The sequence below is a fragment of the Crocodylus siamensis genome, chromosome 2, assembly GCF_052110815.1.
Source record: "Crocodylus siamensis isolate JL-2025a chromosome 2, ASM5211081v1, whole genome shotgun sequence".
Lineage (NCBI taxonomy): Eukaryota > Metazoa > Chordata > Crocodylia > Crocodylidae > Crocodylus > Crocodylus siamensis.
The window spans coordinates 60,052,904-60,069,864 of NC_143396.1; the positions used below are offsets into that span (position 1 = coordinate 60,052,904).

At 38.2% G+C, this 16,961-nt stretch overlaps 1 protein-coding gene across 1 annotated transcript in view; it reads right to left on the reverse strand.

Annotated features, from left to right (window-relative positions):
• The window catches only part of SGCZ (sarcoglycan zeta), a 1,118,440-nt gene that overhangs the window by 529,974 nt on the left and 571,505 nt on the right, over positions 1 to 16,961 (reverse strand). Inside the window, exon 2 of the mRNA XM_090035994.1 lies at positions 7,005 to 7,199. Coding sequence (XP_089892120.1) covers positions 7,005 to 7,199 — 195 coding nt within the window. The remainder of the gene's footprint in view (positions 1 to 7,004; positions 7,200 to 16,961) is intronic.

Consider the following 16,961-nt stretch of genomic DNA (forward strand, 5'->3'; position numbering starts at 1 on the left):
GTAGTTCCTGAATGTAGGGTTGAATCGCACCCAGCCCTGGCATTTGGTAGGGCAAATTCAATGCTGCTCTAAACTATAAAGGATCATTATCAGTCTACAATAACCCTTCTCTTTCCTAGGAAGTATAACTTGTTCTGCTTCCTCCAAGAATTTGCCAGTCATGCTCCATGGATTACAATGCATTTCTATATTTACAGATTAAAGGCTCTGCAGTTACAACACATGCTCTTTCAGAAATAAAATAACTTCAAAATACAATACTACGTATTAATAAGATGGCTTTAAATGTAGTCACATCCTTGTACAATGTACATACACATGGGATTTGTCTTCTGTACTTATTAAATTCCCTAACAATAATCTCTCAACAGATCCAAAGTGACAAAACCAATATCAAAGACTAAGAACAGACAGTCAGAAAGCTGAGGCTGAATCCATTCAATCTTTGTAGGTTAGTCTAAGATGTATAGATTAAACTGATAAGCAAGTAAACAGACATTAACTTTTGATTCCAGAAATGCAGCTACATGCCTGCAGAGGCCCAGGCCAGAAGCCAGGGTGCATTAGAGCATACCCCTTTGCTAAGCTGGAATAGACAGTTTGGGCCAAGCTATCCCACCCACCCTGTAAGGTGGGGTGGGGGGAGCTAGGGAGGTTTCCAGGGGAGATGTAAAGCATCCTGGAATGCTGGGGGACTGTGAGTTAATTTGAACCTGGAGGAGATCAGGGACAGAAACTTAATATTTTAAAGTTAAAGTTTTATTCCAGCAGTATAAAAGTTTCTCTAATCAGTACCAGGACTCCATTTTAATCATCACTTGTGCATTTGTGGAAAAGTATGCTGCCTCAACACCAAAGAGATTCCTCCCAATCTAAATTCACATGAGAAAAAGTTAAATTGAATAGAATTTGTTCAGCTTCCATTGCATACTTGTTCCCTAATGGACTCTCTCAAACCCAGTATTTATGGCAAAATATAGCCTATTACATGGTCCGTTGCAACGTCTCAAGCAGGAGACTGAAAATCCTGGCATATGTAGTGCCTTGAATATATTTTTTATGCCAAGCCATTTGTACATTAGTAGACTTAGTAAAGTATTTAGGGATAAAAACTGAAAAAAGTTTTCTCTAAATTCATTTCACTTATACTTTTCACCTATATTTACAGGTATGGCAAGAAAAATTAACTACAGTATCTTGTAAAATGCGCTGTAATCTCTAAATTTTCTAACTCAAAAGACAAATGTCAGAAATCTTTCAATAAACTTGTTCTTGTAAGATTCCCAGCCAGGCTTATAATTTCTTTCACTGGCCTTAAGATTAAAACTTACATTAAGTATTACCCAGTTCTGAATTTAAGGTTACAGCAAATAGTACTTTGTACTACACATTGTAGTCAGCTTGCACTTTATCATTACAAGTGTATTTCACCTGGAGGGAGGAGTAGGGACCGTCATTCATTCTGGTAATTTATGTTCTGTTGATGCACATGTATAAATTCCAGCAATATTCATAGGGTCATAGGAAAGTAAGGCTGGAAGGGACCTAATGATGTCATCTAGTCTAGCCCCCAGCTCAAGACAGGATTACCTCTCACTAAAGCATTCCAGCCAAGTCTATTTAATCTGCTCCTGAAAACATCCAGGGATGGAGATTCCTCAAGTTTTCTAGGTACCCTGTTCTAATGTTTGTCCACCTTCACAGTGAGAAAGTTCCTCCTGATCTCCAGCTTAAATTTCCTCTGAGGCATCTTGAGGCTGTTGCTCCTAGTCCTGTCCCCTGCAGCCAACATGAAAAGCCAGCAGGCATCCTTCAAGTGTCTGAAGACTTATCAGATCCACCCCCCAGTCTTCACTTCTCCAGGCTAAATAACCCAGTTCTTTCAGCCTTTGCTCATAAGTCTCATCTCCTGGATCCCTGATCATTTTTGTTGATTTGTGCTGGACTCTTTCCATGCTCTTCTTGAAGTGGGGCCCAAAATTAGACATACTTCTCCAAGTGAGGCCTCAGAAGAGAATACAAGCACAAACTGCTTTAATCAGTTTAAGATGTTTAAAAGAGGGCTGAAGCCTAAACAATGAACCCTTAATATATTGGATTATGTAATTACATAAAATTTAGGCTAAGAGAGCCTACTTGGGAATTCAGAACATAATTTATCTGAGCACTGTATTATTATACTTATGTAATGTTCCTTCAAAATTATGCATTAGAAATTTCTCAACAAATTTTGAGGAAGACTCTTCTGTCAGAAAGACTTCAGGGCTTTACTGTTCATGGACATTCATAACTATGAAGAGTTCAACCAGATCCTTTACTGATTTAACTGAGATGGCCCTGCTTAAAATGATCATGATGAGCCTCTAAAATTTCTTATTTCATTTACATCCCATGTACACACTTTTGATGAAAATGCTAATCTAAATTTAAGATGTAGAAAAAGTCTGAATATAGCAAAAGGTTTTTTGCTTTGATAAAATAAAACAAAATAAAACAGATGCAAGCATGATAAAAAAAATTGTTATACATTTTTGTAAATGTCACAGAAAGTTCTGTTACTCCAGTTCTTAAAAAATGTTTTTGACATTTATTATAATAATCCATTATCACTGCATTTGAAATACTATAGTCACTAATGATCTATTAATAAAACACATGAAATATACATTTTTTACTAGACAGTTATATTTAGAAAATCATAAACAATAATTTTATATCTACAAATCCTGTTGTCTCTAACAGGCTAAACAAAGATCATATCATGAATTTATATAAATATTTGGAGTGGAGCACACAAATCAGTCCTAAAATAATATATCACACTAAACAAACTACCATGCATTTCATTTTGTGAGGAATAAAGGTTAATAATCTAATGCCAACAACACTGTATTAGGCATAAATAGGGGTAGAGAATGATCTGCTAAAGGAACAACTATAAAATAAAATGATCCTGTCAGTCTTCACAGGTACAAAATCTTTTGATAACAATAAAGCGTACAGATTATTCAAACAGAAAATATTAACAGCTCTGAGTTTCCATTTATGGGATGGCAAATGCAATAATGAAAGTGAAATATAATGCTGTTAGATCAATAACGTTCCTCAAACAATTTATACATTGTTTTCTGCTTTTTAATGGCATAGTAGGGCCATATTTTCTTGTTCTACTCTTTACAGTTGCTTATTTGAGTAACAGTATAGGTACTCGTAAAATGTAAGAATTTTCCTCTATAACAGGAGGATTAAAGATTAATTCACACTGCCAACTGTACACAATCTAATTGGATTTATAATATTGTAGGGCTGCAAAAATTCCACATTAGCTAAGTGATTTTTGAATTGCAATACTTAGCATAGTCATGAAAGACTGGATTTAGGTATATAGGGCATTACACTTTAAACGTTATCTTTCTGAAATCATTAAGCCTGTGTTTGTATAATGACTTTAGCTACATTCATACTTCTTAAGCTACTGAAGCAAGGACTTCAATCGACTAAGTAGTAAGCAGAATCACTGAGACAGATTTGTGTTGTGCACTAAATGCAAGATTTTTATTCTTATGTTGTATTTTAAGTTAATGACTTTTTGAAGAGTCTAGACACAGTAAGGTGTTGCTATTTTTAAGCAGGAATGAAAGCATCTACATTTTCAAAACCTAGAATGGACACCTACATTAGGTAGCTCTGTGGCAGGCTTGTAGTCATGAAGACCAGCTACAAAATATCATTGTATCAAACATTTTTCTTGTGTTGTTTCATGTAAGATTGAAGCAGAAGAATCTATGTAACAAGGCAAACACGTGAGAGAATTCACCTGCATTTTTAATACTTCTTCCACGTGAGTGTTGGTTGTATTTTACCATTCCCTGAATCTCACTATTGCACATAAAATTCATCTAATCAAGACTATTTCATTAAATCAGTAAAATCTATATGGACCCTTAAAATACTTTCACTAATGTGTACACACACACACACACACACACAACTATGTATGTAACGAACTGCTGACAAGGCAGACACTAAAGGCTTCTAAAATAGAGATAGTAATTTTATGAATTGTAGCACACAGTACATACCACTTCTAATGCATGTACAGAAAAAGCTGTGTTAACTGGCACCTTACAAACCAGCATGGCCTGGGGGAAAGCAGCCTGCGCTGCCAAGTTCCCATGGCTCAGGGCATAGCAGGCTATGAGGGTCCCCCCTCCCTGCATCACCAGGAGGGGCAGTGATGCAGTGGGAGTGGCGGCGACATCCCAGATGCAGCGGGACAGGCACTCAGTTATATGGCATATTTTATCTGGCACCCTCCATTCCCCATGGGTGCCAGATAACAAAGCTTTTACTATACATGGAGAGTAAGTCAAATAATCCAACAACCATATTTCCATTTTTAATTAAGTAATACATCTCTAACATTCCATAGATAAAAGAGGTTATCCTGGCAAATTAGAGCAGGAAAAAGTGTGTCCCATAGGAAACCATCGATCCTCAAGTTTGTTAACCTGTCTATGTATGCCATTGTTTGTGCACGTACTTCCCCTTCACTAGGAGAGAAATTCCAAGTCATCAGAACTCGCCTAGGCTGCCCCTGTGTCTCGACCATATTTGTGCATCCACTGCAGAGCATGAAGTTTAGACCAAGCCCAACACCAACAGTCAATGTTTTTCCCTTATAACATTTTGATATTAACATAATGGGGGCAGGGATATGAAGATGGGTCATAGAATTTGTGAGTAGCAAAATAAAATTACTATAAAAGTAACTTTTTTCTTTTAGTTCTTTGCTCTTCCCCCTAGCACCAGTTATTGTTCTCTTCTCAGCAATATCTCTCACAGACTTGTTTACCTCCTAGCAATTTAATGATGGTGCAGGAATGGTCCTAAAACTTATCAGGTCTGGATGTCTGTATCATAGTAAAGTGCTATATAAATGTGCCTGTTAAAGACTAATTCATTGTTTTACAATTGCTTACAGTTGGCAGATATTTTTGGAGAAGTAACTACTAGAATGAGCAGTGACTGTAGACGGTATTATATTAGTTACACCTTGGTGGTTTGATTATAGGTCACTATCCAACTGATGAGTTCCTCCTCCTCCTCCTGATAGTTGCCCAAGCCTTGAGTCTCCCCACAACACTACAAGTATTCTGTGGTATAGTCTGAATAGTCCACTTCTAGTTAAATAGAGTGTCCTAAAAACATCTAGTTAACCAGAGGCAATGTGTAGGGGGTGCATGGGAGTGCACATGCATCCCCCTGACAGCAGTGGTGTACCCTCTCACAGAAGCATTCCTCACAAAGGTGGGGGGGGCAGGCAGAAGTGCTGGTGCCCCCGCTATGAGTGCTGGCCAGGGAGTGGGGCCACCAGGAGAAGTGCTGCTGGCACTTCCGCGCATGCCCCTGGCCCTTCCAGGCGAGCCACTGGCACTTCTGGGCAGTGTTCCCTCTTACAGCCAGCTTAGAGGGAATGCTGCTTCCGGGTTGACACACACAACTGGCTGTGAGAGGGACCGTCCCCCAGTCACTGACTGGCTGCTGGGTGGGGACAAGTGCCCCCCCCCCCGACTCAGAAGGCACCAGTCACCCATGTAGTTGACATAGCTTTCCGTCACCTTTTTCATAAGAGATTTGGGAAAAATATTGCAAGGAGGTTGAGGGCCAAGAAACTGAGTGCTAAAACACAATATTTCTATGTAAGCTTCAATACTTCCAATGCGATTCAGTCCTATAATTTATTTTGGTGGTGCCAAGGTACCTTAGCCAACACTTAAAATCTGCTCTGAAAGTCTTTGTAATCACCACTGGACTTCAGTGCCAGTATATGTGCTGTTAGTGATGGCATGGTTGCATCAATACCAAGTTGTTATAAAGTAATCTTTAGGATTGAGCAGTGAGTATGAACTTGGGATATGGTGAGAAACACCAACATGGGCCATGGAATTTTTTTCTAAGGCTTAGGAATTAGAAGTTGAGCAGTCTTGAGAAAGACTTTTTTGTCTCTTTCCCTCTTCTCTTTCTTCCTTGACAGCTGAATTTGAGACAGTGGGTCCTTGGGTACATACAACTGGAAGAAGCCTCCTGAGCTACATGGTTCAGTCCCTATAGTCCCAGGCAATCATTAACCCAAGGAATACCTATAATCACCACCACAAACTCTCACACTTAATTACATGGCAAAAATATCTGAAGAGTATTGAAACCTATGTCATAGGCAAGTGATAGCAGGGCAGTGCTAATGTAGTGACAGGGAAATAGCTTATTAATATATCTTCAGAAGACCAAGACAAGAATCAAACCCCATACAAAGAAAATAAAAGCAAAAATGAACAAAAAGCTCCAAGTCTTAGTAGGAATTCCCTCACCTCTAGGATTCTTTTAGAGAAAGTTGTGACATTTGCGAGTCAAACTGGTGTGTTCATATCCCATGTGGTATGTCCATTGCTTAATGGCGTTACAATCTTGAATGAAAAAAGGCTGTTAAGATCTGGGAATTAGTGCTGAGAGAGTGGTTGAAATCAGTGTTGAGAATAATTTGAGTAAACAAAAGCAATATTTTCACAACAAGAAAAAGAGCCTCACAATAAAACTTAAAACAAGCATAATCCCAAGTAAGTGCCTATTTATCAAAATCTCTACAAACTATCTATACACGGGGTGGAGGAAGAAGAAGATAAAGACAGACATTGTAGGCTGATGGTGCGGCCACACGCTCTCTGTCCTCAGGTGGAGGCATAAGGACGCACAAAGTAAAAGGACAGCCCTAAAACAGACACTGCTGACCAAAACACTCTTCCAAATGCACATATGGAAGGATATTTGGAACTCACTAAGAAATAGCTGAAAAAAATATAATTTTAAATATCCAATATTCAAGTTACTCATATATATATATAAGAAATAAGATGAATGTGTACCAAAAAAAAGGGGGGAAAAAAGTAAGCAGCACAAATTGTAAGCATGAAAAGCAAGAGATGCAAAATCATGGTAGTACTTACCACTGTGAAATTCATAACCTTCAATATCCAGATTGTCATTGCTAAGTTAACAATCATGGTAACCAACAGCAGAAGGACAAAGAAGTATAAGCACCTCTTTCGCCATCCATAAATGCCTACTGGATAAAACTGAGGATTTTCAGTCCTTGGCAGGTTGTTCTGCTGTGTTGCTAGTATATACTGCTCTCGTGTCATCTGGAAAAATAATACATAAGTAAAAATGAAAAGTCTATATTATAGATTTAATTTTATGTAGAATATCTAGGGGCAGAGCTGTAGCAGCAAGTTACTACAAGATGAAGTAGGATGCAGTAATGGCCTATTTACAGGTTCTTATCCCACCTTTACTGAGGCCTAAGCTACCTCATATTCATTGTTGGGTAAGAGCTTGCACATGGGTAGTAACCAGAGTACCTAATTTCCACTGTATAACCTACCTAGCTTTGCAGTAACTTCTATGTATAATAGCACTGTATTTTATGGTTAAAGTACTACTACAGCCACTGAATTGTGTTAAAGGTAAATATTGCACTGATTCAGGCTTCTAACATTTCTTTGAGCTCAAGTTTTAGTAAATGTGATTATTTTTTAGCTCTACTGTTCTAGATAATAAGCATGTTTCCAACTTTATGATGGTTTATAAAGTGGTTAATTGAAGACAGAGGTACATAGTTACAACTATGAGATTCAAAATTTTATTAGAAATGTGAGGAGTGTTGGAAACTGTAACTAAAAGGCAGAAAAAAGGATTATGGAAATGAGACATGAGAAAAATACAGGAAAACTTCTTTATTGCTTGTGTGCATATAAATAACTCAGTTATTCTTGGAAAGAATCATTGTATTGGGGATGGGGAGGGGAGAGACAGCAGTACTAAAACTTATGTACAACTTTGTAAGTAAGAACCTCACTGTATCGCTATATAAGCAAATGAATTAAATAATCCATCTAATTACCAAAAGAGTACATACATTTTCAGAAGTAAAGATTCTGTTACAACTTAAAATCTCATGCAAAAGATTACTCCCTTCTCCCCAGGAAACAACAAGAACAGCAGCAAAAATACGGGGATTTACCATCATAATCCAAACTTCAAAAGGAGAAAAAGGGAAAAAAATCCACTGGATGCACATTTCTACTCATAGCGTAAATTCAGGAAGACTAGATATAAAGCATTTCAGTCCCTGAAAAGGCACAGTGGGGAATAGTAAAAGGAACTAGAAAACATTTTCCAACACAAGAGTGTCAAAGCTAAGTTAATCATTAGCATATTTCTGTATTTCACATATAAATGTATGTGAGCAATCCAGCAAATATAAGAAAATGTTGCTTCACCATCTTCATTATATGTGGGTTTCTGGATAAGTTAAAAAAATAAATCAAAGCATCATAGGGGTAGAAAACACCTTGAGTAGTCTAGCCCAAATTCCTACCCAACTTTCATTATTCCTTATACCACTTCATGTAGATTCCTGTCAAGCCTCTTCCTGAAAACCTTTAACCTCTTTAGTTTTTGCAAATCCTTCTTACAATATGGTGCCAAATCTGGGCATAGTACTTCAGATAAAGCCTAACAAGTAGATTATGCAACACACAGAAAGTGATTTGAATTCATTGGCATATTCAGTGCATAGTCTTAAGAAAATATATTTGGCACTGCAGCAGAAAAATACAGCTAGTATTTGTGAGATTTCCTTTTAATACAAGCATGGAAAGTCAAATACTCAATATATCACAGTTGCTAACACAAATTCATCTATCCCAAACAGCATTCAAAACACTGACTTTCAAAAACAAGTTATTTATCAAAATAATTTTAGCCCACATTCTAGACCAAGGCTCAACATACGCCAAATTTAGAAACTCAATAACCAAAAATGTCAGGGCACATTGTATTCACTACATTAATTTCTAATCTTCTGGTGTTTAGCAGAAATTGCTTTAATGATTTCTGTGTTAGGGTCCTCAGTTTTCTTCTATTTGACATCATTTAATTTCCTGTAACAAACATTTATCTTCATATTCAATATTCACACTTGCATTTCTCTTCAAAAAGAGAGGCCCCTGTTTTATGTATAATTTAAGCATTAAAGGAAAGCAATTTATCCTTGTTTATATAAAAGTAAGTCTTCCAGAGAACATCACAAGAATGAAATCCTAAAGCTTCTGTAGATTTATGTGCCTAAGTTTTAATAAAATGCACTAGAAAATCATCAGTTTTGCATATAAAAACTACTTTTTTCCTGGAAAAAATACTGGGATAACATTTTAAAATATACAGAGGGATGAAACGATGCAAATTAAAATGTACCATTCTGGATCTGATTGAAGAATCAAACAAATCTTAACTTCACAAAACGTCTGTTCTTAATGCTTCAAAGTAAAAAAACATTCAGATAAGCATCTGAACTACTGGGTATTCATCTACATCAAAACCATTTGAGGCATTCCCATCACTTCTTATGAGCAAAAGTTACACTGACTATGCCACAATGAATTTTAATTTGTTATCCTAGAGTTGCAAAGGCAGATGAACAGATACAGTGGTGTAACTAAGGCAGTTGTCTCAGACACCAATCTGGGTGGAGGATAGGGGAACAATTTCTGCTGCTGTGTGACTACAATAATGTTCCTATGGCAGGGCAGCAACCAGAAGCTGCCCTGTGTCTATAAGCTGCCCTGAGCACCTAGCCGTGTTATTTTTAGGCCTGCACAAAGTGGCTAGTATTCACTTCAGATTCGGCCAATTCAGGGGACAGTGATTTCATTTGGTAATTCAAATCACTGTCCCAATTTGATTCAGCTGAATGCCGAATCTCTGAATCAGCCAGGCCAGGACTATCCTCCATCCCTCTCCCAGCCCCACCTAGTGAGCACTGGGGCAGGTGGGGGGGGTGCTGGGGGAGTGGGTGGGGGTTAGGGGGAGCTGGGGGGGGTGCGGGGATCGGCAGGGGTCCCCTCCCTCCTCCTTCAGCCCCCTTTCCCCCACCCCTAGTACTTACCAGCTTGGAGTCAGTTGCAGCTCCCAGATGCAGCCACCAGGGACTGCTCAAATCAGCAAAGCTCTCAGAATCATTTCCGAAGATTCAGAGAGTTTTGGAGTGATTCAGACCTTTATATTGATCCCTTGACTTGATTTGGATTCAGAGATTCAGCCACCGAATTGGGCCAAATCTCCTCCGAATCGAATCACCACCCAAAGCTTCGCATAGCCCTAGTTATTATACTCCTGCACACATATAGCAAAGTAGTAAGTATTACAAGGCCAGTACATCATTATAGTACCATATTTACTTAAATGCAAGGTGAGGGGTTTTTTTCCTCCCCTGTCAGCCTGATGGAAAAAGTAAACCTCAACTTGGATTCAAGCACCAGCTCAGGACAGGCAGCAGATGAACTCTGGCTTTGGCCCCCACCTCAGGGCTCAAGCCAGAGTTGGGCCACTGCCTGCCCTAGGCTGGATAACTTGATTGATGGAGGGAAGGGCATGTGGCCAAGGGAGAATGTGAGGGAGACTGTAGGATAGGATGGGAGGGAAGTTGCATCCTGAGCCCTGACCCTTTGCCAGCCATGCCCATGTCTGTCCCCCACCCCTTACCCCCCATTCTCACTCCCTGTCCCCCCTCCCCCAAGCTACTCCTCCCCCCTTACCTTTTGCTCTAGCTCCAGTCTTTCTAGCCAGGACTCTGCCAAGACAAGAACTGCTGCTGTTTCTTCCTGGATGGTTGAGCCAAGGTCAGGTTGGGGCCACACTGCTGCTGACTGCCCCAGAGAAGAGTTGCAGCAGAAGGTGAGTGGGGAGCAGAAATGGGCAGGGTGCGGGAGAGTAGGCTACAGGAAAGAGCAGGGGATGAGGGTGGCAGGCTGCAGGGGGGAGCATAGAAAGTGACAGGCAGCCTGCAAGGGAGAACAAGGTGAGTGGGAGGCAGGGAAGAGGCATGGGGGCGCACATCTAGGTAGGCAGGCAATAGGGGGAGGAGGCACAGTAGTGGAAAGGTAAAGGCACAGGGGTAAGGAGGCAAAGGAGCAACAGGCAAGGATCAGGCTCCTCACCCCACTGCCACTGCTTTCACCAGCACAGCAGTGGTAGGGATAAATTTAAGATGAACTCCCACTTTATCATGTTCCATATATAAAAATCTAATTATTGAGGGGGAGGGGTGTCTTAAATTTGAAGCTGTCTTGGTTTAATGCAGTATATCAGGTAATCTCTGAAATTACTCATTTTATACAGTGGCCTATGGAGTAAACAGGTTTTCTTACAACAAAGGTTTTCACATGGAACTTTGAGAAAGCATGCAAACAAGAGTAAGTCATCTCAACAAGATAGCCTTATGCAGACGGACTTCAGCAACCATCCTTTCAGTCCTCCAACTTGTGTTGCAGGGTCACCTCAGTGTCTTAAAACCCTTACTCATCCAATGATGTAATTTCTCCCACCTGTGCACAGTCCTACCTCCCTGGCAATCCTATGCTGAAGGCAGGCAGGCAAGGTCTTTATGTCCTTTACAGAGAGAAAGTTAATTCTCTGCCAACCACTGAACTCCAGACATTTACCCAATCATAACAGCACAGCAACTCATGATTAGTTCTCTGAGTTTCGAAACAGGCTGAGTGCATTCACCCCATTTCTCACCTTAAAGATCCCCTGCAAAAAAATCTGATAGTATAATGGGGTACCATTGAGACTCTCAGGTACACCACTCAGAAGTTAGAAAATCTAAAATTAGGGTTATTTCAGGATTATACATTAACTATATGCTCCCACAGGACCCATGATTCATTCAGCTTACAGAAAGGAGACTGCCCACTAAATAAAGCAACTTCCAGTATACGTTCTCTTATTATTTCACATGATGGATGTAGAGGTTTTGATTGTTTAGATTTCTATGCATGAACAGTGCTTGCCCCTGGTAGGAGCCTGGTGGCAGGGAGCTCCTGCAGACACCACTGACACTTTCAGTTGCAGGAAGGGTGGTGAGCAGGGTGAGCAACCACCCGCCACCAGTGGCGGCTGAGGCAATCATGGACTGCCCCTAGATGCTGCCAGCAGTGCCGGTGGCAGGGTAGCAAGCAGGGGGGTTTTGCAGGGGTTGCACCACCACATGCAGGGGTTGCATGTGCACCCAAATGCGCCCCCTGCACATCACCCCTGTTTACATGAACTTGCAGTAGTTATACATACTGCTATTGTATGGTCAAAAAAGGGTCCCAAAAGGCTTCAGCACAGAGCAATCAAATCTTTGAAAAAAAGATCTGGTTTTGTTATCTCAAACTTCACCTCTAACTCCTCCCTGTTCATTTGAAATTGATAGATTAGAAGCTCAGTATAAGAGCTGGGCATTATCACTATGGTCATAGTTTTTGTTTTGGAATGTTTTGTACATAAGATTTTGCTTTATGTCCAATTTACATTTGTCAATAATATTCCATTGAAAACATATTTTCTATAATAATTGTTTGCCAAGGAAATTTCCATCCATTTTTTCATCTAGTTTTTCATTTGTAAAATCAAAATAAAATGCTTTTTTTTAAGTCACTTCAAAACTACTACTTCTTTGCTCTTACATTGCATCACAGTAGTCACAACTTTGTGCTTCTTCTACTTGATGAACCCCAATATTAAACATTTTCTTTTATTTGGGGGTTATTTAAACCTTCCTATAATCATTAGCCCTTAAAAAATTCAAATCAACTTGAAATAGATGTGCCATTTGAAACTGTTTTGATTATTCGATTTGAATGATGAAAAAACAGCATCTTAACCTTTCATTCCCCACCCCATTTTTAATAAAATTAATTTTGATAAAACTAGTGGACTGAAATTCATTAATAATTTCAGTGTTTCCAAGCCTACATTTTTTGCCAAATAATAATTTGTCTAGTTCTAGCATCTAGAGGAAGAGGATTATGAGATGGCCATCATAAGTAAATGTTTGCTCTCCAGTAATACCTGACCCCCTGTCAAGTCTTGGGGTCCCTTTATTCTATTCACAGTACCAAATACATGTTTGCAGTTTGCAAAAAAACTGCTTAATAATAATGCTCAAAGAACTTACAACTTTGTTAATACTTAGGAAGCTATGAGATCATATATAATCATCATTATTTTATGGGTGAAATCCTGACCCTGTTGCAAGCAATGGCAGATTTCTAAGCATGTAAATAATCTTTAAGTAGTGTTTTTTTTGGTTTATCCAGGTAAACTATTGTTATCTTTTAAGTACAATAGATACAAACAAAATTCTAACAACATTAGTGGCCTATTTGTAGTTGGAATTGGTCATTGGTCATATTTAAATCAGTAAGTATTCTTTTTTTTTTTTAAGAGTATTGAATTGCATGGAAATTTTAGATAACTGGAAATATAAGGATACACAAATATTTGGAAAGAACAAGTGGGTAAGTCAATCTGATACCAGTTCCACGAGGAAAAAATGAATATACAAGATTCTGAAGCAAATAAATAAAAAATTTAAAGCATTGGAAGACATGGTTTTATAAAAAAACAAGTCATTCCATATTAACTCCATTTCAGTCTCTGTTGAGATTACAAATTCAGTTGATGGAATGAATATATAGGTCTGAGACTTGAGTAAGTTGTTTGAATACTGCATGGCATTTTGATTAAAAAATACGGTATCAAAAATGTTAAATGGATTAAGATCTGTTTTGAGAATCTTGCAATTAGCTTTATTTGTCAATGGGAGTTATCATTTGAGGTAAATTTATCTGAAGGGATTGCAGAATTAAGACTGTTGCTATCCAATATTTTCATCAGTTTGTAGGTAAATATAAAATCACTGCTGCTGGAACTTGGCAATAACAAACACCTTAGACCATAAATTCTTCTCAGCAGGGTCTTTGTTTTTATTTGTCTCCCAAGACCTCTGAACATTTATAGTGTAATAAAAGATAAAAAAATAAGTACATTAGATAGTATTCTATTAAATGGTTGATGGATTTTTCATAAAAGCAAACTACATTGATGAATTGTGGATTCAAAAAAACCCCAACCACAATGTAACCTACAGATACATGTTTGGTTATTTAAAAATATCATGATAACACCCTAACAATTCATGAGTTTTTGAAATTAAAATTAACAGGTACATGAAATGCATTATTCGGTTACTATAAAGGAAGCAAATCAATTTATAATGTGCATCAACAGGATTATTATAAACTAGGCAAAGGCAATTATCATACCATAAAGAGTGCACAGTCATGCCAACACATTATCTATAATATATTTGAGTACCTTTAACAATTTTCCTCCCAATTTTTATACCTCTACACTTTCTGATAACATCTGATATATATGTTTTACACTAGCATGAAAAACACAATCATGGAGGCATGTCTAGTGCTGGATAGTTCATATAGAAAAGTTTAAGTATACAGGGAGGAAATTTAGAACACAGGCCAGTGGCAAAACTTTTATTGAATTTCCTTAGAAAAAAGATTTTACTCCTAGCCCTTTAGGTTATCACCTGAAATTAACATTTTAAATGTTCAAACCTTCTCTAACCTTCTCTCTAGAATACATAAAAATTATCAACTACTAAAAAAGCATGCTGGGCCTCCTTAATGAAGATAGATCAAAGTCAATTTAATTTAGAGAGAAGACTTAGTAAAATTCCTTTAAAGGGTTTCTTTTGTCTTGGAGATTATTTTTCTTTGAACTGGATTTCAGCATACAAGAACATAAAGGCCACTTACACATTCATTTAAAGGCATGATGAGATCTGATCCCAGATCCCAACAAACTTGCCTCTTAATCTCAGTGTTTCCAAGCCTACATTTTTTGCCAAATAGTAATTTGTTTAATTCTAGCATCTAGAAGAAGAGGATTATAAGATGGCCATCAAACATGCTGAACATTTCCATTTGATAGGTTTTTATTAACTCCTCAAGTTAGCATTTGCTGCGGTTGAAGAGTTTATTTATTTTTAAGGGAGGGATTTTAAGTATAGTAACATCCTTAGGAATTGGGGAATTTATATTTCAATCCCTATAACAGATATATCATAAAGGAATTATCCCTTCAAATTCAGAGAATTTTTAAAAACTTTTTCCTCTAGTGGAGCACATCATACTAATGAATCATACTGCAGAATTATTTTGTAGCACATCTACTAATTGATAATAATTTACAGAGCTTTATTTAGCTCCTCCAGAATTACATACCAACATCATTTACACATTTTGGCTTCATTCAGGGTCATCAATATAATTCATTAGACTTTTTTTTTTAATTGTCAAAAGAAGTCCTAAATCATTGTAATGTTGCAACAAATATGGGATTTATTGTAACATTTCTGTTTTAAATGTTTTCATGTTACAAACCTGTGGCATGACTCAGTGTCCCCCTAGCTAACTGGGGAGAGAAAAAATGAAGCCAGAGTTTCTGGCCTATGTGAAAGAAGACTAGCTATCTACAGAAATGCAAAGAGCTTTGCTGACATTTCGAGAACAGTGGGGAATTGTGGGTATCACCCAGGAGACATCTCAGGGTGGGGAAAGAGAAATAAATATAAAAATGGTCACAGCAAAGATGCATAAGCAGGGTAATGTGTGAAGGGTATAGTCTGCAGAGAGAGATCAGCAGAGAAGCATGGGGGCTCAGAAGCTGAGGTGACTGAAAAGGCAACAACTGAATATATTTGGTGGTGCTCTGAGCTGCGTAGGCTGACTTGGGGACAGAGGCATGACATAACCTGGCTGGATGGACTTCGCCTCAATAAATGCCTTTATTGAACCAGTGCTGTCTAAATGATACTTGGATCATTTGGTTGCGCTTTTCTCACCAACAGAAGGCTCCTCTCTCAGGAGCAGAACTAGAAGTTAGCCCCTGGAGTCAAGGCAACAGAAAACCAAGAAGGGTGAAAGATCAAAAGGTCAGGGTTTCAGAGTGGAAAGGAGCTGGGATTGGGCTTGAATCAGGGTGTACTCTCAGAAACCAGACAAGATGGCACAAGCATCCCCTTAGTTGGGGCTTCATGACAGGTACATTTCAAAAGCTATAAGAATTCAGTTTAATACATTTTAAAGATTAATAAATGTACAGTACGTTCTTACAGCTGGCATAAATGGAATTACAATTTGAGTCTGAGTTTTGCTACCAGGATTATGATGATTTTAACAAATCACAGTGCGCTGCTTACAGATCTTCTTGGGCGTCATTGATTTAACCTCAGTGACTTCTATGTATTTTTTATTCATGCACTGAATGAAAAATGTTATAAAGGAATTGAAAAGATATATAAAATATGACAGTGCTCCAACCAAACAATGATTTAGTTTGGCAAGGAACCTCCAAGCAATCAGATGACCTGTAATGGAACAGATATCTGTGTAGTGTTTCCTGACACAACAGAGAATGAACTGAGAAGAGAAAATATAACTACCAGGATAAAAGTGTCCACATCAGCATTTAGAGTCAAATAGAAAAGCAAAAAACAATCTGCTGTTAACCAGCCATAGCATCTCTGAAGAACTCTTTCAGGACATTAGACAGGTAATTTACCAGAACCAGCTGGCTTTCCTCACTCACCCTGACAGTAACATGCCCTCTAGCCAGGCAGCCCACGCTGTGGGTAACTCTTTTTTTTGCATTACATGTCAGCAAGTCACTCACCCTTTTTCTAGTTTGCGCAGCATGTGACATTAATTAAGTTTACAGATGAAATATTACTTTAACTTTTCTTTAGAGTCCTTAGCTGACAATCTACCATATGTAGCATAATGTGCATCACACAGAGGAGATGCTGCACTGGCACAATAATAATTTCTTATGCTGTAGACTCATAAATGCATAAAAATTATGCTTTCTGAACAAGTTCCCAAACCCAGTATAGCTTGAACAAGACCAAAAAGGAAAAGATGAAACTTTTTCATGTTAAAAAAATAGTACTGGGGTAATCAGTTACTAGTTTTATTCTGGTATCTCTTGTA